Source organism: Corylus avellana, chromosome 2 (genome assembly GCF_965113065.1).
Source record: "Corylus avellana chromosome 2, dhCorAvel1.hap1.2, whole genome shotgun sequence".
In the NCBI taxonomy this organism is placed as follows: domain Eukaryota; kingdom Viridiplantae; phylum Streptophyta; class Magnoliopsida; order Fagales; family Betulaceae; genus Corylus; species Corylus avellana.
In genome coordinates, this window is record NC_142491.1 from 4829765 (window position 1) to 4855713 (window position 25949).

Below are 25949 nucleotides of genomic sequence, written 5' to 3' on the forward strand. Positions count from 1 at the left end.
AGATTCTGAAGATCATTTCAGCCTCATTGCACTACCACTGCAGAATTTTCTGTCTAATCTCACTATTTTGTAGTATTTTATTTTCCTTCCTCATTTACCATTTTCTGCAAGGTTGGCCTGTGCTAAGTAGAAAATGACAGACATTCTTCCTGAAGAACAATGGTTTTGGGCATTCTCTTGCAAATTAAACTAGGGTGTTTTGGCACTAAACTGATGAAGGCTACGTAATTCACCCAATTTTTCCTTCTAACAAGGCCTGATTAAGAAATTTGAGTAAGGGATTCACTTTGGTGCCTGACTATTTGTTGGAGGGACTTGTTCTTGCTAAGTATATAAAGGTGGTAATAGCTTGGATAGCCATAAGGTGACTTAGCCTTTGTAGGGAATCCAAAGAGTACTGATGGCTCACCCACCCGATTGACACTCCTGCCAGTGTTTTAAATTGTTGCTGCAATCTCACCCCTTCTGCCTTCTTCTATAGAATCAAGCAAAAGGGTGCCAACATACTCAAGGTTATTGCATCTGAGTCTGTTTTCAAAGAAAATGGGAGAATTATGCATGATCAACTGGATTTCAATGTTGGACATCTTTTAGGGGAATAACAATGTTAGACAACTATCTTTGTTGAGCACTTCATAGTAAGCGACTTTTTAAAGTAAAAATAGCATTGAGGAGCTTCTGCAAGGTTTCCTCAACTCCTTTTTCTTCCTTCCCCACCCCCTATACAAAAATAACAATTTGTATGTATGTTTTGTGTGTGTGCATTTTATAGTCTATGTTTGTGACACTATTTACAGCCTGATTTCAAAATTGAATTAGAATTGCCATGTTTGCAGTTACTCCATAAAGTTTCCACATAAAGCACAAATCTAATGAACAAAACTAGCTTTTAAAATTTTCCAATAATGACTAAACCAAAATCAAATTTTCAAGATTGTGTATAACACATACTTATGGTATGCAGCGCGTCCAACCATTACACCATGAGCTCCTGACCTTAGAGCTGCATTGACCTATAATTTAAATGCCCACGAAAAAAAGAGGGTAAAAATGGAAGCATCAGAACTCTTAGTACCAATTTACAAGACAGAATATTCAATTAAAGAAAAATAAAAAAACTAGAACCAAAGGTAAATGCAACAATCCATTTTTAAATAAGCACAATTTATTCAAGCAAGCATTCAAGCATTCTTAAGCATTAAAGTAAACTTCATAAAGAATGTTATATCATCAATCATACTAAAACTCATTAAGCTTAAAAAAAATTAGCATAACCTTTCCCTCGATATTAAACAAGGAAATGATAAAACAATAGAAAATACAATAAAGAAGAAAAAAGAAATTGTACAATCATTGGGGCAGCAGACTATTTAATCCAACAAAAATTCTTTAACTCTTGAAATCAAGGGAACTTTAATAGATAATAACAGTTTCAGTTGCTATTTGCATATAGAATTAAATAAAAGAAATTAAATGGTCCAGTGTTCCAGCAAAAGCTTCCGGATTCAAAAAACCTAGTGCTCAACATTCTCCGTGAAACAAAGATGATGGAAGCCAGCACACATCCAATACCTCTTATGTTCCAACAGCAAAGAGAAAATTTAATCATCTATTTACAAAGAATGGACAATAAGTGAAGGAATAACTTATTGTCAAGGAAGTCAAACATTCAATGGAAAAAAATGATGTAACATGGTAGCCTAAAAAGGAAAGTCAAAAATTATCAAGATAGCCAACTGACCATAATGGAACAAACTCACGTCTTATTAGTATATAGTAGGCTATTGATTTGAATGAGACCCATCATAGAGATTCAGAATTCTAACATGAAAGGTAACATAAAAGTTATTCATTAGGGTTCCAACTTACAAATAAACAATGTAAAGGCCCAAAATATAGATGTGAACTGAAGAAACAAACTTACGTCTAGAATGTTGAAATACTTTTTGTGTAATCTATATATGGAGTTACAAAGCCGGGAAAGTTTGGAGATACCTAGGTGATGATAACTTCGCTTGACTTTTTATTGAGGTTGGAAGGCCCCATCTGAAATCAATTAAGTTTTACTTAACCGGTCTATGCAAAACTGCTTCCTGAATATTTTATATTGATCTTTAGCTCATCCTGTTTCTCCCAAACACCTAGGGAGGAACTGGAAAATCCCTGCTCCCCCAATCCCCCTCCAACCAAACAAAAAGCAAAGAGAACGCTCTATCCCCTAGACACCCCAAATCAACAAAAGGATGAAAAAAATTGCTCTTACCTATCCAAGAAGACATAAGGGAAAACAGAGGAAATAATGTCTGAATTGCACTATGCTAGGTGGAGAAAATGAACTTTATACATGTAAGTTATGTTGAAATAAATTCATGCAGAAACATGCAAGGAAATCCAAGGGACAACTCCAACGCAAGGACCTCCGTTTTCATTAAAAGCATAGGCAATGCAATAGAACCTTGAGGGAGGAGTTTAGCAGCGTCATAGAAGCATAGACTGTTTTCCCCTTTTTAGGTCATGTAAAGGGGTCAATCCAAGATCGTATTGTTCCTCTACAAAGACAAAGAACACTCTTTACAGCTGAGTGTCATTGCCTTCCTTAGTCATTCCAACTTTTCATGATCTCATGGCACACTGAATTTTTTATACAGAACCTATGTACATATATACCTGAATACATTGCACTGTATGTAATTATGCATGTGTTTACATGCGCAATTCATAATTAACATTTTTGATATCCACGCATAAATTAACAGAACAAAAACTAGTTAGTTTGACAATGGCTCACCTCGTCAACGCAATTTATGCCCCCATTGATTGTCAATCTTAAATCTGGAAAGTCACGCAAGAGACCATAAAAGTACTCATATCTGCAAAATAAAATGAAATTTTGTGAAGTTAACAAATGAATAAATACTAGCATATATCTGTCTTACATATCATGAATATCAACATATGATCTCTGGCGTATAGATGTCTAGAGTAAATAATCTTAAAAAAACTAGAATATTTAATCTAAAAGCACAAAAGAAAAACACTTTCATTTGCAACTTTTAGTTGAGGTGTAATTAGTCCTACTACAAGAGTAAAATATTTAAGTACATACTTTAAAGGAGGAATACTTCGATTTTCAGCTGGGCTAATGCCATTAAGCAGTGCTTTCCTCGAGTGTATTATGAAATGCCTAGTTGGTGATAGAGAAGAAACCTTGTAAATAAAATCACCTGAAAAGGGAAAAAGAACAGCAACAACCAAAATATTAGGATGCAACCCCAGCAACATTGACACATAAGCTATGGAGAAAAAAGCAGCAAGTAACCTAATCATAGGTACAGTATCAAGTAAACAATGATGATGCAACTTAGCTAGATTAATTGAGACTTGGCTTAATGGCAACTCTTGGAGAGGAATCATGTAACATGTCAAAACACTTACATGGCTATCAAGAATAGAAAGAGCATAAGATTCTTCAGAAACTGAAGCCACAATAAAGCTTAATATCTATATAAGTTACTCTTACAAAAGAAAATCAATAATCAAAAGGAGCAATATGATATAAGATTCCACATAATCAAAAGCCCGTTAATCTGCAATACATTAAAGCACCAATACTACAATAATCACAAGATTCTGATGTAATAACCCCATGCTACAATATGAGATAAGATTCCATATCACTGAAAGCCTGTATATCTGCATGACATTCAGATACACCCTTTGAGCATGCAATGGTTGCAGAGGAATTTAGAATGAAAGCAGAAATTTTGTCCCAGTTTCTTATTCACAAGCTGTTCCTTCTAATTTTCTAAATGACTATAAGAAAAACAAAAGTTCCAACCAAAATTTTAAACTTGTTGGCTTTATCTTGAACAGAAAAGATGTTCGTAAGAGGACCTTACAGAGCTCATTGTATGAATCATGATCATCAACACCAATTCGACATTTAACACTGACAGGAACATCTGTATTGGCAGCAATTACTGACATGGCCTCACCAACAAACTATCCTTGCAAAAACCAAATGTCTATATCAGAGCAAATTAACAAAGAAAATTACAATTGAGATTGGCTGCACTAAACAAACTACTCAGCATAGTTATCAAACCTTTGGATCAAGCATAAGACGAACACCAAAGCATCCATGTCCAGCTACTTTTGGGCTAGGACATCCGCAACTGGTAAATACTAAAGGATTTAAGTTAAGTGATCAAAAAAAGAGGGGGAGGAACTTAAGATTAAGGCACAATAAAGTACAAACTTGAAATTGATTTCATCATAGTTGTACGCATTAGCAAGTTTGGTTGCTTTTGCCAGGTTTTCCAAATTATTGCCACCAATTTGAAGCACTATAGGATGTTGTTCTGGAGAAAATGCCAAGAATCTGTCCTGAGCAATAGAAATAAAAATACAAAGAATCAAGGGTATTCAGTTAGCAACACATCAAATGACCCGATATTTGGGAAAATGAGTGTAATAAGTTGAATATAAATTGTTCTCAAAACCCAAACAATTAGTTGTATTAAAAATTTTCCTACTTAAACATGCACCCAAAGGCCCATCACAACTAACCTTTTCTTTTTTATCCAATATACAAATATAACACCAAACTCTTAAGATGCAAACAAATCATGTTTTTACAAATTTCAAAATGCTTCACCCTACAAAGTCACTTTCCTTTCAAGTTCTAAATTCTTTAATTGTTCATAATATTGGATGTATCCAAATTCATTCAAAAGGCAAGTCTTTTACTAACTTACCAGATTATCCTTCTGATAAACAATTGTTTCAGCTGCAAGCATCTCTGTATAGAGCCATGCATGTTTTGATATGAGCCGAGCAAGAGTCCTGTAATGATTATCTGTCCAGTCCATCATTGGAGCAACACTGGAGACAAGCACCAAAATCAAACTAAGTTTAAAGAATCTATATACTTAATAGTATTCAGATATGGAATTGAAATAAATGAACATCCACCTAAACCAAGGAGGAAGATACTGCTCGGCAACCATCACGGAATTTGCAAGTACTTGATCTTTTTGAGTATGGACAGACACGCTACTTGACTTGGTCCAATTCCTCTTAAATATATCAAACGGTAATCTGCTATAGTTTTTAAGGATATTTGGATAAATAGGAGTAAATGGAGCTGTCAGAGAATATCCTGCAAACTTCATCATCCCTCTAATCAAACCATTGCCTGATCCATTCGGAACCCATCCATCAAATAAAACTATAAACACATGAAAAAAGAAGAAGATAAAAATGATTTTTTTTTTTTTTTTGCGAGAGAGAAAAATTATTGACTGCATGCATATAAACTCCTAGAAGATCACATACAGTAAAGGAAACCCAAGTTGCATATATACTACCAGAGCCGCAACAAGAAGAATTTCATGTTTCCCTTTGAAAGAAGATTCAATCTTTATATAAGTCAATAAAAGAGCAATACCGCATGGATTGCAGTTTTGTAATTACAAAGCTTTTAAACGCAACCAGCTTAATATTGCTATATTCTAGAGAGGAATTCTTCATAGAAAACCAAAAAGGTGTCAACAATTTAAATGGTATCTTTGCTTTGTGTAAATTAAGCAAGTCATATCCTAAGCAGGGTTAAATTGAGCTTTGTGTAGCTTACTCGACTTCAAAAACTTCAGAGCGACAAAGAATCATTAAAAAAAAAAAGGACCCTGAAAATTCTTCTTAATGCTACTTCTAGACCCAATTATCAAAGGCCAAAGCACAAACTTTCTAGACCATTAAATAACAGGGAATAACTTCAATGCAATAAAAGCAAGTACCACAAAAAAAAAAAAAAAAACAAAACAAAACAAAACAAAACAAAAACAAAAACAAAAACAACGAAAGAAAAATAAGCACAATTCTTTTTTTTATAAGTGATTCAATCTCATTACAGAGCACATAGGGGCGCAACCCTAGTGAACAATAAGCACCAAATTAACATGAAATGCAACGGAAGCATACCCATTGAAGATTAAATTCTGAACATAAGCAAATAAACAAAGGGGCCGAGAGAATGAAACCAGAGTGGCATTTTCTCGAACAAGTGGTGAGCAAGAATTGTTATACGTGCATACACACTTTATACATAAATATATGCAATATATCGGTGTATGCGTGTGCATATAGGGATTAGGGTTTACATGAGAGCTGTTGTGGAACTTCAGGGGCCTCGCCGGAGAGAGTTCTACTTCAGAAAAGTGTGGTTTTTCTTTTTTATATATGCTTTATCCGCGGCAAATATTAATTTTATCATCTATGGTCAACCATACGAGGTCGTTTTGGTTCCAAATAGGCAAATACGAACTAAAGTAATTTCATGCTGTAGCCATTTTTTTAATTAGATAATTTCAATTTTATTACTTTTAACAAATAATTTAATAAGATGCAATGAATTAAGAAAAATATATCATTTTTTTTTATAAATAATACATAATAATATGATAAAAGTGAGCTATTTTTAGTTAAAAATAATGATTAATATTTTAAAACTTAACCATAGAAGTATCTAAAGATTTGATCTATGGAATATAAAACTATTTATTTTATATTTTGTGTTAAGTAATTGATTAAAGATAAATAAATTTAAACAAGAAAGATGATTAGGGAATTGCAAAGACTATGCTCATAGAATTTAGTTTACATATAGAATAGAAATAGCAATCTATTATGCTAGTGCTATTTCATTCTAATTTTCTTTTCTTTTTTCACATCTTGTGTACATTTAACAAATTCTCAAAATAGGAAGAAAATACCCTCTGCACTTTATTGATCAAGGTAGCACCAAAAATATATGTAGATTTGAAGTTATATAATTGTTTAGCTAAAAGAAGAAAAAGAAAAGTTAAGAATTCTATAAATCCTTAAGTAGAAAAAGGATAAGAGAGTACTATTCTTTTTCTACCATCTCATATTGAAAAACATTAATAGCATTTGGAAAAAAAAGAAGTCAAAGTTTAAAATTTATACCATAATCAATAATACCCTTTTGCTATTTAAAATGTGTTTTACAAGAGAAGAGAAGTACTACACATTTCAAATTTTTTTTTTCAAAAGCTAGTTTTTAAATGATGTGTCACCATCTTATCATGGGATTTATTATTTTGGGAAGTGTGTCACCAACTCATGAGATTGTAACACATCATTTGGGAACCAACTTTTGGAAAGAAATTTTAGGATATGCAGCATTTCTCATTTTACAAATGATTGATAAAAGCTAGTTGCAGGGGCAGAACTAGGATTTGTAGTATGGAGGGCAATTTATTTTTATTTTCTTTTTTGGTTGGGGAGATGGACCGACTTATATAAATACAAAAGCACATAGATACATATAATCTTTTTATATGTGTTTGTGGGTGTTTACATAAAATAAAGCATAGAAATTTTACGTTTAATCTCATGTCATCGCAAATACACAATAGTATAAACAATTACCAAATTAATAGCTTAAAAAAATAAATAAAAAATAAAAAAATCTAGCAAAATAGACTAAACACAATCTATAGGGCCCAAGAAAAATGTATCTCTGAGTGTGAACCTTTTTTCCTAACGATTTTGCAATTATAAATTATTAAACTATTTAACTTGTGATGTTAAAACAACTATTGTAAACCTAAATAACTCAAAATAACAACTCAAAAAACTGATTGCTAGCTAGAAGCCACTCAAAGAACTAAAATCATTTAACTTTTTCTTTCACATATTCAATGAGAGTCCAAAACCAAGTTAAGTTTTTGACTAGAAGTGAACTAGAATATAGATGGAAACTAAATGAATTGGGTATTTTAGGTGTTTTTATGTTGAAAGATGGGGCAAAATAATAATAATAATAATAATAAAATCAAAAAAATCAAAAGGGGACACAAGAGGGGGGGGGGGGGGGGGTGTGGTGTGTTTGGGGTTTGGGGAAAAAGGGACAAATAATATTTTGGGGAGGGGGACAAATATATGAATTTTGGGAAGACAAATTTATAAATTGGTATATTTGAAGGACATTTATGAAAATTTGTAAAATTTTGGGGGGTACGGGTCCGCCCCTGACTAGTTGTGAGATTTTCCATTTCCATCGAAATATTGTAGGTAATGGAAAGAAGCTTCGAGCTTCTTCAAACTGCTCACACCGCAGTTTTACTAGTCACCACCACCAACTTCGTAGTGACGATTAGTTATGAAATTTTCATTCAATTAGATAAATTCAGAGCATGTTTAAGATTGCATTAGAGAGTTTAAAAATTACTTTTAGTATCTAAAAAGTTGTGCTAAACAAAAGTTGACATGTTTGGTAAAAAATTCCAAAAGTTTTTTTTTTTTTTTTTTACTCTAAAAATTGCCAAAACGTATTTTTGGCAAAATCTTAAAAATGAATCTTTTGTCAAAAAATGTATTTTTAACTTAAAAGCTCTATTTTTCAAACTCAATCTCAAATAGAATCTTAGTAGTTATTCTGACGTTTCAGGGTTAGCAGTGGCAAGGGGCATTAACCAATATACCTTTCTAATTAAATTGACATGTCTTTAGAACATAAATGTTTCACATGAATTTTTGATGAAACATGCCAGTTTAATATTTGTCCAGTAGAGTTTGTAAGAAAACTTTATTTTTTTTAATTGTAATAAACATGGATTCCGAGGATGCTCCTAGGCATCTCAAATGGTCCCATGCCTTTCAAGAAACCTAATCTTAAAAGGCAAAAAACAAAAAACAAAAAAACAAAAAAAACAAAAAAGAACACATACCAAAACATAAGAATGACATTGAAATGCTACTTGTCTTAATGAATCATGGTATATTACTCAAATTTTTGCTTTTCGTATTCAAGATTGTTAGGGGTGAACACCAATTTTAGATGCTTAGCAGAATTAATTTACTCATCTTTACGCAAATTAAATAGTCACAGTAGCATAATAATAATAACAAAGCAACCCACAATCAAGACACCAAGGTTTTTACGTGGAAAACCCTCTAATGCGAAGGTAAAAACCACGGGACCTAGTCCAGTTAAATTTTCCACTATCAAAAATAATGAGTTTAATCAATTCTCTAGAGAAATATCTAGAGGTTATCACCACATCAAGAATACATACATTCATAGAAAGGATCATCGCTCCAAAAAGTTCTCAATCCAGCACTCAGATACTATAATAAATACGGTGCCGTCTTTAATTCAATCTCACATTTAGCATTGTCTTCATCATTTTGCTTTCCATGTTGCCAGAGAGAGATTCTGGAGATTGCCGAGCAACTCTTTATCCCATGATGAGAGCATTGAAACACATTCTGTTGAGAAAAAAAAGAAAAAGAAAGGCAAAATTTGGTAAGAGTGAAGAAAACATCTGAAAGTGCTCAGCTCATCAAGTTTCAAAATATTCATTTTTAAACCCATTGGGGAAGAATCATGGAGCATCATAACATCTAAACAAATTGTTGCTTTCTACTGAGGAGAAAGGAGCTTGTCTAAGGTTTCTGGTGCATAACTAACTTTTTGGGACTGTGATATAGAGCACGCTGGCGTGCCACGCACGCTAGTGTAAATTTTTTTATTTTTTTATTTTTAATTAAAAATAAAAAAATAAAAAAATTTACACTAGGTGCGTGGCACGCCAGCTTGTTGTTTTACTTCACCCAACTTTTTGTAATTCCACAATCAAAGAAGAACAACATTTTTAAGAAGAGTTTTTAGATACAACTGTCATTCTTTAGAAAAATAGTTTTAAAGGGTTTCGATTTCACACCTGAACTCTTCAAGAGACTCAATACTAGTGAGTAAGAAGCTAACACTCTTTCCTCGAGATCATTATTTCAGCCCAGGAGGAGTTCCAAGAATAAAGGGCCTTGCAATAGGTTGAGTGGGAAATTCTGGATATAAGAGAAAGGAAAAAGAAGTCATAAAACTCATACCTAACATGGATTATTTATAGTTTGTGACAGGCAAAATCTTAAAACTAAGATATGTGCAAAATTATGGTTAGAATTTTATAATCGAACAGCATCAACATGTTATATGCTAGAAATTTCTCAAATGGCAAGCTAGAAAAGCTTTAGAAATGATATACAGATGCTAGGTAAATGCAGTTTGATTCAGAAGATTTATAAGTGAACTAATTCTAGCTCTAAGGGTGTGAAGCTAATTGATTCATGTAAAACTTGGGCAGTAGACAAATACAGTCGAAAAAGAAACATATTTTAGAGTTAATGCGAAGCTCTATATGCCAAACACCAAGTAAAAATTAATAGTACTAGATGAATCCTATAACACAGTACCAAACACCAACGCAAGAACACTAGTCTTTTCTATCAAATCCTAATCAAACTCCAAAAATTTTGCCTTCTGGTTAGAGAACACACATGTCTAAGATCTCTCTCTTATCACTTTGAAGGACTCTCTCCTTGCTCCGTTGTACGTTTCTCGTAGTAGAGGTAGGTGGCTGTGCCAAAGAGCACCGCCAATGTCACAAGAAGTGGACACATTTTAGTATCTCCCACACAAACTCACTCCTCTGTTTTTTAAGATGAATAGCTTTAGGCCTTGAAGAGATGGAAGTTACCTTGCATGAATAAGCCAAAGGCTTGGCTTCAGGGGAGATCTTGTACATGAATAGGCTGGTGATGCCCCAATTCCTGATGCCCAGAGCGCCCCTATATTAGCTACTAGTAAAAAACATGAACATATTGATTGAGAAAGGGGATTACGACTGACCAATGCTGGTCAGCTTGTGCTGTGAGACCCAAAACTGAATTGTTTCCATCTTTTTCCTCTTTTTCTTCTTTTGCCAGTGAGTAGAAGAATGAGTGGGGTGGATGTGGGTAAAAGTCTACATGATGAAGCAAGATTGTCACAAAGCAAATCCATTCCTCTGTGCAAACTGTTCATTGATGATGATTAAAAAGAAAAGGAATAAATAGATTGAAAGAGGTCTTTAAAAACCCACTTCCTCAAGTCAGCAGTACAGTCAACCAAGTTTAGAAAGAAAGCCACAAGGGACATCTTTAGAGGTCTGGTCACGAGCTTACATATATCTACATTTGCACTAACAAAAAGTAAGATCCTCTATAACTCAGAACGAAGTAATTCTAACCTAATAAGTGAAAACGATAGGCATAAACAAGCCACAGATAAATGACCTGAACAAACTAAATTCAAATTCAAAGATCTCCCCATTTCTCTCCAGGTCATTTGCACACAATCTTCAATCTCTTTGCAGCCTCTGAACAAACCGTAAAATGACCTGCAACTCGTCCATTTGCTTCACCATCAGAAAAATGGAGTTTTTATTACAGAGTAATGATATCTAGTATTAAAAAGCTGCTTGAACTAACAATGAAAGTACAAGAAAAAGGAAGAAGCAACCAGTTTTGAAAGTACCTGCGACATGAAATGCCTCTGAACAACATCAACTAGTCTCTCTTTTGATGGGTTTGGGATAGCATCCACATAGCAATCCAATATGTTAGAACACCAAAAAAGTGACTCAATTAACTTTCTCCTATTAGAAAAACTCACAAGGTTTAAGTGTCGCCAATATCTCTACAAAACAGCCATCTCCAATTTGCTTAAGTTAACCTTCTGCCGAAAATATGTTTTAGTAGAGAACTAACAGTAAATAAGTTCGACAATAAACTCTAAAAACGTTTTTCACCTACCAAAAACATTGTACAACTCAAAATGGAAGAATCAGGATTGAGCATGTGCAATGTTCATTGAATTGATTTCTAAATTCAAAATGTCAGCAAACATCAGTTGCCCTTAAGCCAGTCCGACACAAATGAAGAGGGAGCACCAATTGAGAAGAAGTGAGTAGGCTCAGTTGACCATCTGCAACCGAATCCATGAGCACACAAGTGGAGTTTGTATTTCATTCTAGATTGCCTGCTGCAAAGGCAAACACCACTCAAAATCCAACCGATTTGGAATCTTCAGGGCTTTTAATTCAATTTTTTTTTTTTTCGATGGATTAAATTAGACATCTGGCATCAAATTAAAACAGATTTATTAAACAAAAATAAAGAAAGAATAAAAAATTCGGCCAAGCATTCTATCCTCAACAAAGAGAGAAATTAGCTGGTTGAAAAGAGAAAATACCTGACTAAACAAATTGTCTTCAGTAAAGAGACACTGCCCAATAAATACAATCGGAACAGCTGCAACAGAGAAGTTTGGCACCAAAGCAAAAAGACATCCCAATTGAACTACTCTTATCCCAGTTTGTACCAGCACAATTAACAAGGCCCATTGGAAGATGTCATACTAATTAATGACGAGAATGGAACCCATTGAGAAGAAGATACGAAAACAATGCCCAGGAGCGGTTGACCATCTGCAGCAAAGCCATGAGCACACAAGTAAAGATTGTACTTCACTCCTGATTACCTGCTCAAAACCCAATTGATATGAGATCTTTTGGGCTTTTAATTCTTTTATGATTTTGATTAGTTAAATTAGAAATTCGTGTTCAACTCAAAACATAATTATTAAAAGAAAATAAAGGAAGAATAAACAAGAGGAAAGTACCCTTACCCTTAACCCAGTTTTTTGGCGCCAAGGGAGAATATAAAAGTAACTCATGCTAGTGAACTCAAGATAGCAGAACCTGTTACCTTTAATTTACCCAGTTTGATCCGGCACAATGAACAAAGCCTACTGGAAGAGAATGACAGCGCGCAGTTGAGAAGAAGATGCAGAAAAATGTGTAGAGTTTGTATTTCATTCGGATGACTTGCTGCCCAATTAAAAGACAAAACACCACTTAGAACGAACACAACTGATTTGAACTCTTTTGGGCTTTTAATTCTTTTCTGATTTTGGATGGGTTAAAATACCTAAGAAAAATTAGACAAATGAATTCAAATCAACACAGAATTATTATACGAAAACAAAGGAAGAATGAATAAGAGGACAAAGCATTATATTTCATCAAAGGTAATAAATAGCTATGATAAATTAAAATATAAATGGTAAAGTAAATTGATAAAATATTATTAGGTGGCTGCAAAAAGGAAAGTACCTGACTATAAAACTGGATTAGATAAAAGAAGCCTGTCATTAATATGTTTGTAGCGCACGTGAGCAATCTTGCGCCATTCTGGTCTTCCTTTCCTTTCCAACTCTTTCGTCAGCAAAGGACATCCGAGTATATTTATAGTAGAAAGGGAGGCAGGCAGCCCGTCTTCTGGCATGCACTCGAGCTTAGGGCAGAAATCGATATCCAAATTTTGAAGAGCAGTGAGGTGTTGAAACCCCTTCTTCTCCAAAGATTTCAAATTAGGGAAGCTACGGATGCTAAGATAGGTAAGACTGGTAGGCAGCAACCCCTCATCTGGAAAGGACTCCACATCTTCAGATTTGGCACTGGTTGAAAATCTTCCAACACACGAGAGATTTTGCAAACCCCACCCCATCCGGTTCGCAAAGAGTTTGTCACAATTGTAGACGGAAATTTCATTCAAATTGGAAGGCAAGCCCCGTTCAGGAAACGACTCAACTTGTGGACATTCATTTATATACAATTTCTCAAGAGAGGGGAGAAGTATGTACATCTTCTCGGGTAGCGACCGAAGACTCCTACAATTCGAGATTGAGAAATGTTTAAGGTTGGGGGCACGCAATCCTCCTTGTGGAAAATATGCAAAATTAGGGCAACGACGGATTTCCATACTCGAGAGGAGTAAATCATGTTCATGTTGTTCTCCAACAGTAAGAGATTCTATATCCCCACAATCCATGATTGACAGCTCACGAATCTCTGAGAATATTAATGGAAAGGACTTGAGAGAACGACAGTGCTCCAATGACAAACATTCAAGGGATGAATAGTTCACATGCATTGGGAGCTCTAACATCGAACAGTTTCGTATTCTAAGCTCATGTATTCCAATCGATGATTCATTTAATATAACCGAATTGCAATTTGAAAGCGTCACTTTTTGTCGAGAAGAAGTCCCAGGGAGTGAAGCCACGAGCTGGGGACAATCATGAATGGAAAGTTCGACTAAAGAAGGAAGATGGACAGGCAACTCCCCTGTTAGCTTAGGGCATCGAGAAATCCAAAGCTCTCTAAGATTAGGAAATGCTCCACCTTCGTTTTCAGCCTCAAAAGGAAACCATTCCTTCCACTCCAACATCTTCTCGAACCGTAGATATTCCAAGGCTCCAAATGGTTTCATAGAAGAAGACCCACTGCCGTAAAACTGACGGCCTATTGTAACAATTCCATTCAACCCAACAATCGAGAGGTGCTGCAGAGAGGGTAGTTGCCCAAGTGGTGGCAAGCTACAGCAAAATTTACAGTATTGTAGATGAAGAGATGTTGTATTAGAGAATGAAGCATCCCCAACCCAGTTTGGAAAACTTGTACCACCATAGCCGTAGATGCTAAGGCTTCTCAATATGGAATGGGGTTCGAGACAACGAAGTACAATTTTATGATTTTCTGAAGCACTAGTATCAACTCTCCACTTCAATTCCAACTTCTCAAGGTACTTATCCCTCAAGATTACGTCCTTATCATCGACTGGAAATTCAACATTTTGGAGGTCTAAAATATGAAGCGATCCCCGAAGATTTGTAAGTTTTCCTAACTCTTCAATGCCAGATCCACCATGTTTGCTGACGATAAATCTAGATAATGTCTGAAGACATTTTAGTTTACCAAGATTTCTCGGCATCTCTATTATCTTAGTTTCAGTAATATCGAGATGACTCAAATTAATGAGTTTATGCAAATCTCTTGGCAAGGCAACAAGAGACGTATGTGATAAATCCAATATTTGCAAATTGCACAACTTACATATGGAATCAGGCAACCTTTTAATCGGAGTGTGGGTAATGTTCAAATAACGTAGCTGTTTGAATTTACCAATTGCATCCGGCAAGTCTCTTAAGCCCCAATTGTGAGATAGAATGAGTACCCGTAGGCCTAGGCATCTTATATTTGGTGATAAAAAATTGGTACTATAACTCAAAGAAATTTTTACGATAGTGCGCAACCCCTTAGCTTCATGGAAGGTCTCAAACTTCTTAATATCAAATGTTTTGTAAGAATATGAGAAATGGCGAGTTGTGCTTAGAAATTTATAAGAACTGTCATCATCTTGGCATAAAGTGAATTCTTTAGATATAAACTTTGTCAAATCACTTATAAGATCATGCATTACATATTCATCGTGCTTGGATTGCTGGAATAATGATCTTGATACAAGAGCAAGGAAGTAATCATCACCAACTTCTTTCATTGTTTTGTTTTGGAGTTGCGGCAAGAAACCTTCTGCCATCCATAAAAAGACTAATTCATCTTTTTTGAAAGTATGATCCTTTGGGAATATGGAGCAATATGCAAAGCATCGCTTTAGAGGTGGCGAAAGATATTTATAACTTAATCTTAGAGCAGGGAGGATGTCTCTCGAATCCCATATTTTACTTCTCAATACCTTATTCCATTCATCAACATCTAAGTTAGACCACAAGAGAGCCCCAATCGCCTTGATTGCTAAAGGTAGGCCGTTGCACTTTTCTACGATTTTTCTCCCTATTGCTTCTAGTCCTAGATATGCATTAGAGTTACTATCGTGGAATGCGTATTTTACAAATAATTTCCAACAATCTTCTTTAGGTAACTCCATTATACGATGAATTGCTTTAGCGTGCATGACTCTTGTAACCTCATAATCGCGTGTTGTTACGATAACCTTACTTTCTTGTGCCCCAGATTTTAAAGCATTACTTAAGGTCTCCCATTTGGGATATGTCTTATCCCAAACATCATCTAAAACAAGTAGAAATTTCTTTCCTGACAACTCCTCCTCGAGTTTAATTTGAAGCTGATCCGGATTATTAACATTACAAGGTGGCTGAGTTACTACCTCCAAAATTGACTTTATTACCATGAACACATCAAATGGATCCGATACACAAACCCATATTTTTAGGTCAAAGTGCTCATTCACCCTATTATCCGAATATGCTAATTGAGCAAGGGTGGTCTTGCCAATTCCTCCCATGCCGAGTATGGCAACCACACCTACTTCATTGTCACTTTCATTGTCACTCGCATGATTTGAGAGAAGCGAGTTAATTATCGCCTCCTTATCATTATTCCTTCCACAAATACTGGATTTTTCAAATAAAGAAGTCGTGGGCAGTCTTTCTGATGGATTCCCACCAACTCCAACACCTTCTCTTAGGCCTAAATTCTCCTTTTGTTTTACTAGAAAATCCAGTTTGTCAAGTAGCTTTTCTATCCTTTTTTCTACCTTCTTGACAAAACGAGAAGTAGAGATGGGGTTACGTACCTTACATCCAAACGTTCCAAGTTCAACATCCGACTTGCGTTGCATGGCTTTTGTAGCAATCTCATCCAAGACGTCCTCTGCATCATAGACAACATCTTTCAGCGTATCAAGCCACACTTTCACAGCAGAATTTGTAAATTGCTTGTCCTCCGCATCTTCAGCCACTGCATCTACGGACAACAATTTTATCTTCAGCTTCATTAAGAGTCCATGATTCACTTTTCGTCCCCGAAAGAAGTCAACGAATTCAGAAGACGCCATTTTTTCAAAAAACACTTGGAGGAAGGGAGAGAGAAATATGCCTGCAATCTCAGCCATGTTTTGTGCTTTTGCAAATCAAAGGAAACGAAGGATGGTGATCGTAAACAGCAGAGCAAAATGAGACTGGAATGCAAGCTATCTTACGCTTTCTACACCGATCGAAGAAGGTATATAGGAAACATGCTCATGAAAGAAAACAAAAAAAGTAATGGACCCACACGGCCCTACCCACGTGTTTCTTCTTTGCAATGTTGGAGGAAATCAAAGGAAATGAAGGTGGGTGATTGACGCCAATTTAGTCGGCCAAGTTTTGTATTTATACATGTCTAAACCCAAAAATAGATGCAAACATATTAATTTAATTGAATATGTTTTTCAAAGTTACGTTGGTTTATTTCAATTGATTAAGATGAATTCAAGAAAGATTGAGCAGCTAGCTAGTAATAGAAGAATATATTGGTTGCTATATATTATCATGAGTCTGGTTTTAATATATTCTGAATTTATTGATCATATAAAATAATACATATCAATTATCATCTTCTCGAGAATCACATGCATTGCAATCTAGAAGCCAAGTGTGAATGAATGAATGAAAGAAAGAAATATCATGAACATTCCCTTCGAAAAAAGAGAGATGGCAATGTATAAAAAGAAGATCAATAATAGCGGAATGTCCACATGAAAATATAAAGATAAAGATAAAGCAACCAAAACCGGACAAAGGAATGGGCCATCCGCAAGGGCAAAGGAGTCTTCAAATCACCAAAGAGATGAACCAACTTTTGCGTAAAAAAAGAAAAAGAAAAAAGAGATAAAGCAACTTTTAATACGATTAAAGTTTTTCCCTTTCCCTACTTCAGTACTTATTTACAATACAAAAAGTGACTTATCGGTAGACAAGTTAACACCTGACATATTTTCATTCAAAATGCTTGTCAAAAAATAGAAGGTGCAATGCAATCATCTCTCAAACTAAACAGAAAAAAGAAACAATGTATCAACAATTCCAAAATTCTCAAGATATGGGGAAGAGAGGAGTATACGAGAATAACAGCTTGACACATCAGCCAATTTCAGCTTATATGGGAGGTTGCACAAAATTCCTCTTTTGTGCCCACCATGCACAACTTGACATATCAACCAATTTCACAACAAGGAAAACAATACATCCACAACAGATTATACACTATGAGATAAAATAAATTATTATTATTTTTTTAAAAAAAAAAGAAAAAAAAAAAACCAAAATTGAAGGGGTGGCTGGCTGGCCACCCCTCCCCCGCTTGGGGTGGCCGGCAGCCCCGCCCCTAGCTCATGGGGTGGCTGTGCGGGCCACCCAACCAGATCTGGGGGTGGCCGCATGCCAAACCCATGGGCTGGGGTGGCCAGCATGAACCACCCCATTGGCCACCCAGCCAGATCTGGGGTGGCCGCCCTCCCCCCACAGGCTGGGGTGGCCGGCGTGAGCCACCCCCACCTCCCTTTGGGGTGGCTGCTGGCCACCCCAAGTGGGGGAGGGGTGGCCAGCCAACCACCCCTTCAATTTTGGTTTTTTTTTTTTTTTTAAATAATAATAATAATAATAATTTTTTTAAAAACATATAGAGTATAATTTGGTGTGGTTGTGTCTTTGTTTTAAGTGTAAGTCTTGTGAAATTGGCTGATGTATTAGGTTCTGATTGGTGCATAAAAATCACCTTTTGTGCAACCTCCCGACCAAGATGCTCTCGAATATATATGTGAATCTTATTAAGCAATGACCTCAACTCTTACAACTATTGACCCAAAATCATGTAAGGTTGGGGCATACAATACTCCTCTTGTAAAAAGATACAAAATCAGGGCAAGAATAGATTATAATCTCCAAGGTGACTAAAATTATCAACAGAAAAGTCACATAGGCAGTGTAATTCAATGGCCGAAAAGCCGCATTTATGTGAAAGCCAATCAAGCTATTATAAACAACCAAATTGCAGTAGTTGCATATCTAGAATCCATGCTTGTGTGCATCAAACAGAGGATTATGGCTCCAAGAAGATAACCACTCAAGCAAAGCAAGCACAACATTAGCATAAAATAGTGTAGTCGATGTTTTGAAGACAAGTTTTTCGTGGGGCACGGCAAATTTGTTATAGTATTAATTAAATGATTAAATTTACCTATTTCTATCAGCTTAAGCTTTTGGGATAAATTGTAACTTAACAAAATTAAGCACAAACAATCACAACATTGTCATAAAACAGAAAAATAATAAATAGGGTGAAAACCCAAAAAAAAAAATTATGTCACTTCAACTATATATTATAGCTCTGTATTTTTCAGCGCAAGAGAACTTTTAGGATTAAAGAGCCTTGCAAGAGGTTAAGTGGTAACGGGAAATGTGGGAAACTTGGGATATCAGAAAGAGAGGAAAAATAGGTCATAAAACTCACAGGATTATCTTTTCTTTTTTTTTCTTCCTAATTTCACCAATCTCATACCTAACTAGTAGTCAAGAATAATTTTGATGGAAAACACCAAGTTTTATATTTGTTTACTACTTATGTACGTGTCTATACCAAAAAAATAGATGAAACCTTAGCCACTCCAATTTTATGATTTCGGGAGGAATTGAACTATATATATTGAGTATGTTTTTCAAACTTATTCCTTCTTGTGATGTTTTTAATTTTGGTTTATTTTAATTGATTAAGATGACCCGAAGAAAGATTGAGGTTAGGATTGAGCCTAGTAATGGTAATAGAACAATATTGATTGCTATATATTATGAGTCGGGTTTTAATCTTTGAAAGGCTACTCTGACTCTCTACATATATCACATGCAACAAATTAATCATTACAATCTTCAAGTTTATGTGGTTATGCCCAAAGAAAGGAGCCAAATGTGAATGAAAGAAATTTCAAGGACATTGCCTTTGAAAAAAGAGAGATTGCAATTTACAAAAAGAAATGCAAAGCACAACGGATATATTAATTTTTTAAGATCAATAATGGTGGGAGAGGCCCACGCCAACGTGAAAATACAGATCGAGATAAAGCAACCAAATGATAATAGTAGGAAAGATATCTCTTTCTATAGTTTTTTCTTTCTGTGGGGCATTTAGGTTTTAGGGTATGTAAGTATTGTTATAGTAGTATACTCCATCCCTAAGAGAAGAAATTTATATCTAGTGATTCAAGAGCCAAACAAGTGAAATAATTTTATCAAATCTAATTTTCAGTGCATAAGAGGTACCGTAAATATTTTATTCCGCTATGCATTATATTTCTAACTATAATAATGGTAAAAGATGTGAACGGGTATTCTCTCTAATATTGTTTTTAAAATGATAGAAACTTTTTACAAGTTGATTTGTATGAAATTTCTTACAAATTATCTTTTAAAAGTAACATGCATGTGTCATTAGAATTGAGAAACACGTTTTTTTTTTTTTTTAATAGCGTATACTTCTCATATGGTTTTTTTTTTTTTTTTTTTTTTAATATCAATAAGAAAGTATGTACTTTATCGCCTAAGATGTGGTTGTGATGTTTAAAGAAGGAAAGAAGAGTTTTTTTTTGTTTCCCCTCTTTCTCTGTTTCTTTTTAAGGTCACACGATGAATGTCTTGCACAGATAAAACATGTGAGAAAGAAGGGAGAAGATAAAGTCTAGAGGTGAGCGACACTTGGACTCCCAAGTGTTTGGGTGAGTCAAAAATTCAGACGTTGGGTTACTAAAAGGGTGAGAAAACATTTCAGACGTTAACGGATAGAAAGATTCAACGAAGGGTTAATCCCAGGGTTTGGCCCAAGTTGTGAAAACCTTGATCTTGGATGTTTGCTCCCTTTAAGATCTAAGGTTCAATATCTCTTGGGTGCAAATAATCCCTTGGGGCCACACCCCCTGGTAAAAAGATAGCGATTTATCCAGTTTCGTGTAGGAAAATTTTTGAGGGTACGGTGCACGGAACCGAGGTTTACTCTGCAGGGGTGGGTCCAAAGGATCCTGCCTTATAGAGGTTCTCAAAAAAAAAAAAAAAAAAATTCAACGAAGGGTGGAAATTCGTGATTTATGTGTCGGGTTTGCATCGTGTCAATGTATGAGCATAAGACTATATAGGTCAATTATAACCCAACACATTTAATTAAACGGGTCAGACTCCTTAACCCTAACACTTTAATTTAGTGTTGAGTTCATAGATTATGTCAAAAATTACCAGCCATAAAATTAACGGCCATTTTAAAACAAAACATATATTCTCATATATTAGAGACCACACGTTTTATTAGACTGGGTTGAGTAACTATAAGAAATTTCTATCTCAACATCAAAGCGGATAAAACATCTATAATCACTAAAATCAATAAACCCAAGTCATTTATGACCCATTGTCTATTATTTATGTGTATTTTTGCACTATAATTTTTGTTTTGGGTATCCTGTTGGAGAGTATATCTCTTTTTCGGTGTTTTAATCTTTCTACCCATCTCTCATTTGCTTAGAAAATACAAAATACAAAATACAGGTCATGCCAACTGCCCCACTAGGAAATGTTTCCACCACATAAAGATAAAGACAATCAGTATGTCATTATATTATAGCATGCGTTGAGATTTCAGCTTTGAGCGGACAAGCATTATTATTCATCATGTAATATAGCACGCGGCGTGCCATTTTTTTTTAACAAAAAAAAAAAAAATTAAAAAAAAAAATTTTGCACTATCGTGCGTGGGTGTGCCACGCACGACGCGTGCTGCCAATCATGTCTCATACTTTATGGGTAATGTAATATAGCACGCAGCGTGCCAAAACATTTTTTTTTAACACAAAAAAAAAAAAAAAAAAAAAAAAAAAAAATTGCACTGTCGCACGACGCGTGCTGCCAATCATGTCTCATACTTTATTATAGTTTAATTGAACTTTATGCCCAACGGAAATGTGAAAGCGAGAAATTCCATGGACATTGCCTTTAAATAAAGAGATTGCAATCTGAAAAAGGAAGTGCACGTACAACGGATATATATATATATCCTCAAATCAATAATTGAAGTAAATAGGGCGCCATTAATTACTCTAAGACAGCCTATAAAGTGTGTAAAAATGTTTTCCACAAGAGGGTGAAAAAGCAAGGCAATTTTCTTAAGGCTGTTTTTGTGAAAAAAACTGTAAATAGTGTTTGAAAGATATCTCATTGTATGGCTTTCTTGTGTGAGAGGCGTATTGCTTTAGTAGTATGCTTTCCTGCTGGAAGAAAAAAAAATGGTAATTCAAGAGCCAAACCTGTCTTTATCAAATCTAATTTTTGAAACATGAGAGGTACTGTAAATATTTTGTTCGAGAGCCAAACACGTAATTAGATTTGTATTATGGTTCTTATCATGATTCATGTCGTGTTATTAATAAAGAAAACAGAAGGGTCATTTTAGTCTGTTGATCTTTTTTTTTTTTTAGGATAAAATTTTCTTTTAAATTAGATCAGGAAAAATGTCTCCAAAACAGTCAATGAAATTGACATGCATCTATCTTAAAGCATGCAAAAATACATGTAAAAATCACAAGTTCTAATGACAAATATCGCATACTCTGTTTATTCAATTAAAAATATATATAAAAATTGCGTGTTTTAAGAACAAATGTAAGTTAAATAAAAAAGATTGTAAAAAATTTATTCCAAAGAAAACTTTATTCTAATATTAGCCCACTGTGACAAAATATATGTAGCCCATCAAAGTTGAAGGGAAGAACCAAATGTTGAGGTGGTGTTATATAGGCCGGCCTAGATAACAGTTGATGAGCTTGTATGAATTCCACACAAGGCCCTAAAATATGAATTTGAGTTAGTCGAATTCCCCATTCAAATATGAATTAAATATAACATTTAATGGTAATTTTCACTGTTACGTCATGAGATATACTTAAAAGTATATTTAGCATTTTTCATGAAAAAGAGGGGATGTTCTCCTTGATGGCAAATGACATTCAAATATTAAACATTTAAATACCGCTCAGCAACTCGTGTCATATTGTTCAAATTTTGTTGTTCATATGTGACAACAAAAACAATTTAAAAGAGTTCACTTTGAACAGCCAAAATTGAAAGGTAAACAATCTACGAGATTTTTTTTTTTTTTTTTTCAAATTAAAAGGAAAAAAGAATAACACCATCTCTCAATACTACAAAGTATTGAATGAAATATACAATCAGCAATAGTTCATCAATGCCCTGAGAACTATCTCCATCTCTAACAGCTTCCAAAAATAGTATTTACTACTATTTAATTGAAAAGCCAGTCAAGCTATTGTTGAGAACCAAATTCCTGCAGCTGATATCTAGAGAAGCTAATCTTGTCTGCACTGAAGAAATGATCGTTGTCACAAGAAGATAACCATTCAAGTAAAAGGTTTCTATTCCAGGAATTAATAGACAAGAAGGAATCTGCCCTCCTTCTTTACTTCAATTTCATATGCTGCCTTGTCTTTGATCATACATAGCCAGAAGTTGCACTATCCCACTTGCTCATTGGAAAATGAAGAAAGGATCATTGTCTCATAGATCTTTGGGATGATGTTTGTTGATCTGATTTTAATATCCATAAAACGAGATTCCACTGATTATACATGGCTGATTATGGACAGCAAAAGAAATACAAGCCCCAAAAGACAACTAGACAAGACAATTTCCTATGAGCAGAGACTATATATATCCCCTGCTACTAGGTAAAAATTATTGTTAAAGCAGGAGAGCTTACAAATTATTTTCACTTTTGTATCAATAATCTGAACCAGATAGATGATTTTTTTTTCTGAGCAATATGATAGATGAATTTAATTTTCTACAATAATTACTCCAAGAAATAAATTTTAAAGGTTCAAAATCAAAATGGAATAAGTTTCAAATGGGGAAAACTCTGCAACAAAATTGTTATTAAATAGTATATTAAAATCTCACCTAATTTAAAAAAGAAAAGAAAAGAAGCCTTGTAGTTTTTCTGCATTTGGAGTATGATAGTTGGGTATGAAGAAGAGAAAGTGTTTCTTTCCAGAATTTCAAGGGCCTAGTATTTGCAATGCTCAAGATCACTTTTCGACACCGCAGAAACAACTTGAAAGTGATAATAACTCATATGATGAGAGAGACATGTATTTTGAAAACAATTAATTCACAAGAAAGAATAACATCGTTATCTCTGATTTCTTCACACAAATTCAAATGTTCATTAGAGTAAAATCTGAATATTTGAACCACCAGCTAGAACACCTGCAGCAGAGGAGCTTGCCATCAAAGCAACAAGACACCCTGCTAATTACATCATAGGGTTTGCCCCCACAAAAATAACCTAGTCAGAGGAGAGATTCTTACTATGATTCTGTGCTATTGTTATAATAACTAGAAAAGTCTTTCATCTTTGAAAGATTTGATGGAAATTGAATTGTTCTAATTATCAAGTGAAATAGATTTCCTAGTTTAATAGATAAACCAAATCAGAACTTTTCAATGATGTTTGCTGATCTCATATTGTTGACAGCAATAATACTATCCTTGGTTCAATTATTAGACTAGAAATAATACCCTTTGCTTTTCCCTTGGTTTATTATTTAGACTAGAAACAACTATGTTTATATCAAAAACTCCAAATATATTTACATGATTTTAAGTGAAACAGCAATATGACAAGGCAGAATGGGGGAGTGTTTGCAAATCAAAATGAAAAATATCACATGCCAAAAATATAACAGAGAAGAAACAATAAAGAATTTCATCTAGCAACCTTCCAGGTTCTAACACTACATCACAGATATTACCAAACACACATACCAAGTTCTGTAAAGTGCAATGCCATCCCTTAAGATCACAAGTTCAGGTGACAGCTCATGGGAGCCAAAAACCTTAAGGTACTCCATTGCCGTTGTTAAAAGCCCATGACTTGCTAAAGTTTCAGCATATGTCTCAACAAGCTTACACAAAGATTTACCCAGTTGCCAAGGCAAGAACAATAGTCTTTTCCACCAAATCCTAATCAAAACCCTAATCAATCTCTCTCTCTGATCACTTTGAAGGCCCCTCTCCTTGATCCGCTGTATGCTTCTCGTAGTAGTGGTAGGCGGCTGCGCCAGAGAGCACCGCCAATGTCAAAGCTTGTGCGTGCATCCAAGCCACAAGAAGTGGACGCATTTTAGTATCTCACACACAAACTCAGGCCTCTGTGTTTTTTAGATGAATAGCTCAAGAAGTTCAGGCCTTGAAGAGATGGAAGTTACCTTGCATGAATATGCCTAAGGCTTGGCTTCAGGGGAGATCTTGTACGTGATGCCCAGAGCGCCCCTATAACACCCATTTCATGATACTAATTATTAGCTACTAGTAAAAAAAACATGAACGTATATATTAATTGAGAAAGAGGATTACTACGGACTTATGCTGGTCAGCTTGTGCTCTGAGACCCAAGACAGAATTGCTTCCATGTTCTTTTTCTTCTTCTTTTACTAAGTTCTCAGCATACCAGTGAGTAGAATGAGTGGGGTGGAAGTGGGTAAAAGTCTACATGATGAAGCAAATAGGACACAGAGCAAAGTCCATTCCTCTAACTCTGCAAACGGTTCATCGATGATGATTAAAAAGAAAAGGTACAAATAGAGAGAGTAGGGGTGAAATAGCGGTTGCGGTTAGCGGTTAGTGGCTAAAACCGCTAACCGCAACCGCCTAGGCGGTTAGTAAATTTTACTAACCGCCTCCGCTAACCGGGCGGTTAACCGCCCGGTTAGCGGTTAACCGCTTTGGAATAACCGCTTTTTTGGGCTGTTTTCTTTGGACCGATTTTGGGCCGGGTTTGGGCCGGTTTTGGGCTCACTTTAAACATTTTTTTTCTCATTTTAAACATTTTTTTTTCCCTTTCCATGGCCATTTTAGCATTAAAAATAGCTATATACCAAAATCTTGTTGGCCACCTTCTACAAATCTACACATCATATAATATACAAATAAAATTACAACAAAATCATCACTTCACTTGTAGTCTTATACATAAACTCACAAGCAAGTTCATAAACTCACACATAGAAATAAAATAAAACACAAACAAATTCATAAACTCACAAGCAACCAAAAAAACCAACATATATGGTTAAACTTGAAGCTTGAGGCTCATTTCAATCAACCAAAAAAAGTTCATAAACTCACAACTTATTGTTATTATATATATATAATATATAAATATATATTATATTTTAAAAAAAGCGGTTAGCGGATTTCCAAAACCCACTAACCGCTAACCGCAACCGCCTAGGTGGTTAGCGATTTTTACTAACCGCTTTCAAAGCGGTTAGGCGGTTAGCGGTTAACGGTTATAACGGTTAGCGGTTAGCGGTTGCGGTTAGGCGGTTTTAAATTTCACCCCTAAGAG

The 25949-nt window shown here is 34.9% G+C and overlaps 2 protein-coding genes and 1 long non-coding RNA gene across 7 annotated transcripts in view; all 3 read right to left on the bottom strand.

Moving 5' to 3' along the window:
• LOC132167943 (Aldolase-type TIM barrel family protein) overlaps nucleotides 1–6223 on the bottom strand; it is an 8670-nt gene extending 2447 nt beyond the window's left edge. For 2 of the 5 annotated variants that reach the window (XM_088513217.1, XM_088513218.1), the window contains exons 1-9: nucleotides 6162–6217; nucleotides 4975–5230; nucleotides 4758–4884; nucleotides 4259–4386; nucleotides 4106–4175; nucleotides 3900–4002; nucleotides 3107–3224; nucleotides 2789–2870; nucleotides 952–1013 (exon numbers count right to left, since the gene is read on the bottom strand). In XM_088513217.1, the coding sequence (XP_088369343.1) occupies nucleotides 952–1013; nucleotides 2789–2870; nucleotides 3107–3224; nucleotides 3900–4002; nucleotides 4106–4175; nucleotides 4259–4386; nucleotides 4758–4884; nucleotides 4975–5177 (893 nt within the window). In that variant the 5' untranslated portion in view covers nucleotides 5178–5230; nucleotides 6162–6217. Of the gene's footprint in view, nucleotides 1–951; nucleotides 1014–2788; nucleotides 2871–3106; nucleotides 3225–3899; nucleotides 4003–4105; nucleotides 4176–4258; nucleotides 4387–4757; nucleotides 4885–4974; nucleotides 5231–6161 lie in introns of all 5 variants that reach the window. The other 3 variants (XM_088513220.1, XM_088513219.1, XM_059578993.2) reach the window with 3 other exon arrangements.
• Nucleotides 6224–12559: 6336 nt separating this feature from the next.
• On the bottom strand, nucleotides 12560–16981 carry LOC148587227 (putative disease resistance RPP13-like protein 1). The gene is made up of 3 exons (XM_088513221.1): nucleotides 13972–16981; nucleotides 13020–13875; nucleotides 12560–12834 (listed from the first exon to the last, which is right to left on the bottom strand). Exons 1-2 carry the CDS (start codon nucleotides 16618–16620, stop codon nucleotides 13024–13026), a joined length of 3501 nt encoding a protein of 1166 aa, XP_088369347.1. The 5' UTR covers nucleotides 16621–16981; the 3' UTR covers nucleotides 12560–12834; nucleotides 13020–13023.
• A 7383-nt stretch (nucleotides 16982–24364) lies between these two features.
• Nucleotides 24365–25147, bottom strand: LOC148587228 (uncharacterized). The gene is made up of 2 exons (XR_015911568.1): nucleotides 24959–25147; nucleotides 24365–24871 (listed from the first exon to the last, which is right to left on the bottom strand). It is a non-coding gene; the product is annotated as an uncharacterized LOC148587228 (long non-coding RNA).
• Nucleotides 25148–25949: the final 802 nt, after the last annotated feature.